The 2,729-nt window shown below is 38.5% G+C and overlaps 1 protein-coding gene across 1 annotated transcript; it reads right to left on the bottom strand.

Moving 5' to 3' along the window:
• Window positions 1-1,134: 1,134 nt before the first annotated feature.
• Window positions 1,135-2,729, bottom strand: LOC126755514 (uncharacterized). Its single transcript, XM_050468151.1, has 4 exons — window positions 2,576-2,729; window positions 2,360-2,511; window positions 1,882-2,066; window positions 1,135-1,723 (listed from the first exon to the last, which is right to left on the bottom strand). The coding sequence occupies exons 1-4, from the start codon at window positions 2,589-2,591 to the stop codon at window positions 1,288-1,290; spliced, it is 789 nt and encodes a 262-aa protein (XP_050324108.1). The 5' UTR covers window positions 2,592-2,729; the 3' UTR covers window positions 1,135-1,287.

Below are 2,729 nucleotides of genomic sequence, written 5' to 3'. Positions count from 1 at the left end.
TTACATACATTGATAAGAAAGATTCACGTCAAGTAGTATATAAGTATCCAGGTTCAACTTGGGACTCCATGTTTCTTCTAACTCTTATAAATCTCTTCGGCGACAGTGAGGCCAAAGAACTTGGTGGCTTTGCAGCTAGCTAGCTCTTGCACGAAGTCATGACACCTATTACTGATTCTAATAGATCTTTATGAAATTAATTCTTCCAATGTGTTTGACACATTTTCCAAAGGATGCGAATGCCAAAAAATGTTTCGCCAGAGACATTCATGGTAGGTATGTCGAAACTAATCCATGTAGTGAAATCTTTGAGTAAGTTTTGCGATTATAATTACATGAAAAAGTCTTGACCCATTGATGAGTATGAAGACTTCAACTAACTTTGTGGTCGACATTGTTATCTAACATCTCTTATAGTTGATCAAAGGAGAAATAAGAAAAAGGATCTGATCCAGGTGAACGTGGTCAGGAAAAAGATATAGTTTCACAATCTATAATTTTGACGGAAATAGCTACTCTTCTCTTGATAGCGGTACAATCTGAGCTCTAAAAGAGGACTGACACGTTGTTTGGCTTTTATATTTCGGAGTTTGGACAATCAACCGTCGAAAACGGATCAATGCGAGCTCTCACACATCGACTTTAACAACTGAATTTATGAGCTCACATAAACAACGATTGAGTCATCGACCTTAAAGTCAAGAAGTGGTACCGCATGACTGCTTTCTGTTCCCGTACGAAAAAATTAATTTAGAGGTCAGCGTTATTCGACACCTGAAGAGGGCGTTGATGCGTTCAAAGCCCATTCTTTCTTTCAGGCTGGAAGCAAAACAAATGGATCTGGTTGTAAACGAGGGCGAGACAAAATACCTCTAATTATCAAAAAAACAGTCACGGCACTCCCGGCTTGGCTCCCGCGTTACTGTTGACAGTCATAACTGCGTAATCGTAATTTCGTCTATCTTGAAATCAGCATGTTGGAAAGGAGATGTAAAGAAGGACCTGTTCACACTTGGAATCTCCAATTGGTGGCAACTCCCATGAAACTCCTCCGAAATATTTCTAAAACGACACTCAGTGAAAACAACTATTTAAAAGTATATTACATTGTTGTAATTTATTTCTTTTCTTGTATATTTTTGGTTTTCTTAATGTTTTTTTAATTTTGTAATTTATGGCATACCAAACTTTTCAGACCTTAACACATACATACATACGAAAATATTCCAAAAGTAAGCGAGTGTTCTATTGACGCTCGCGTTCTTCTCACATCAACAGCCAACAATCTCACACATATCGCTTATCCCACACCGGATAATATTGATATAAATAGTTCTCTATATTGATTTTCTTACGCAAATCGCTTTTTGTCATTAGCGTTGACTTCATATTGCCGCTCTTATGCAAATGATAGAAGCTGCAATGCCGCACCAGCTTGAACTCACTCCACTCTCTTAACGTCAGCTTGCGCTTGTAGTCATCGGTCTTGCAGTGACGCAACTCCTTCACTTCCTTATTCAAACAGCGTCTACAAATATCTAATTGCGACTTGAAGTTGTGATAGTAATCACCTTCGGGTTGTTCCTGACAACGAAAGCATTTCATATAGTTTCTGGCGCTGCAAAAAATCGGAGTTGCTGGCCAAATTACACGACGTGTGCCGAAAGCGAGACAATACTTGAGACGATCAGGTACTTTTATGTGATATGGATAAGTGGTTGGGCTGGATGAGCGAGATAAAGCGTTGCAGACATGCGTTAGAAAAAGGACCGAATATGGTTAGATAATGTTAGAGAACAAGGGAGAGTGTTTGATTGCTAGTGGTATTATTCTAGTCTGTAAGAGTTCGAAAAATGTGTAGTAATGAGTAACGATACTTACGCAGGTGTCAGAAATGTTGGCTCTTTCCTTAAAGCAGCTCCAACATTAAAGGGTTTTTTACACTGCTTTATGGGTTTGCCACCTTCTGTGAGGTATTGGCCAACAGCCGGCCTATCGTCCTCCCTAAGTGTGGAAAAACGAGGGGTTTGACTGACAAGCGGCGAACAGCCTAACTTTGAGGGACACTGTGAAAAGAATTAACTTTATTTTTCTGAATTCATTGAAGTTACCAAAGCGAGCGACGAAGTTTTCCCACGACAGTCGGACTCGTATTTTTTATACGATCATCTAACATTTCTGTCTACTCAGAAAGTTCGGCAGGTTCAAGAGTTGTTGGGGAGAGTTCAGGATGTACATTATTCTGACCTCTTCCAACCCGATTCGAAATCGACATATTTATAGGTCGACTCCTTCAAATTAACTTCGTTGCTCACTTTTTAAATGTATATATCAATATTCTTGGAATCATCATCATCACCTCTTTGTTTAAACTGCTAAAAGACAGAAGTGACCAATGAGATGTAACGCTTCCTCTCGGCTCGTAGGGCCAGAGCGTATCCCTTCGCTCTTTTGTAGTGCCAAAGGCAACATCTGGTATTTTAGGTAGTTCAACAACGTACTCAAAGTTTTCTGCAACAAATTTAAAACATTTAAATGTGAAAGCATGACGATTTAGTATAATACGAAATACTACCTTTAGTATCATACATTTTGTTGGCCACAAACAATTTTTTTTATAAAAAAAAATATAAAAAAAAAATATTAACAAAAGTTGTATAAAAACGCCGCGGCTAAGAGCGAAATGAAACACAACTATTCTCTAATGACTGTCCGAGCCAAAAAAGAAA

Source organism: Bactrocera neohumeralis, chromosome 4 (assembly GCF_024586455.1).
Source record: "Bactrocera neohumeralis isolate Rockhampton chromosome 4, APGP_CSIRO_Bneo_wtdbg2-racon-allhic-juicebox.fasta_v2, whole genome shotgun sequence".
Classification (NCBI taxonomy): Eukaryota; Metazoa; Arthropoda; class Insecta; order Diptera; family Tephritidae; genus Bactrocera; species Bactrocera neohumeralis.
The sequence above is the reverse complement of the archived record's forward strand: the minus strand, read 5'-3'. Positions and strand labels throughout refer to the sequence as shown.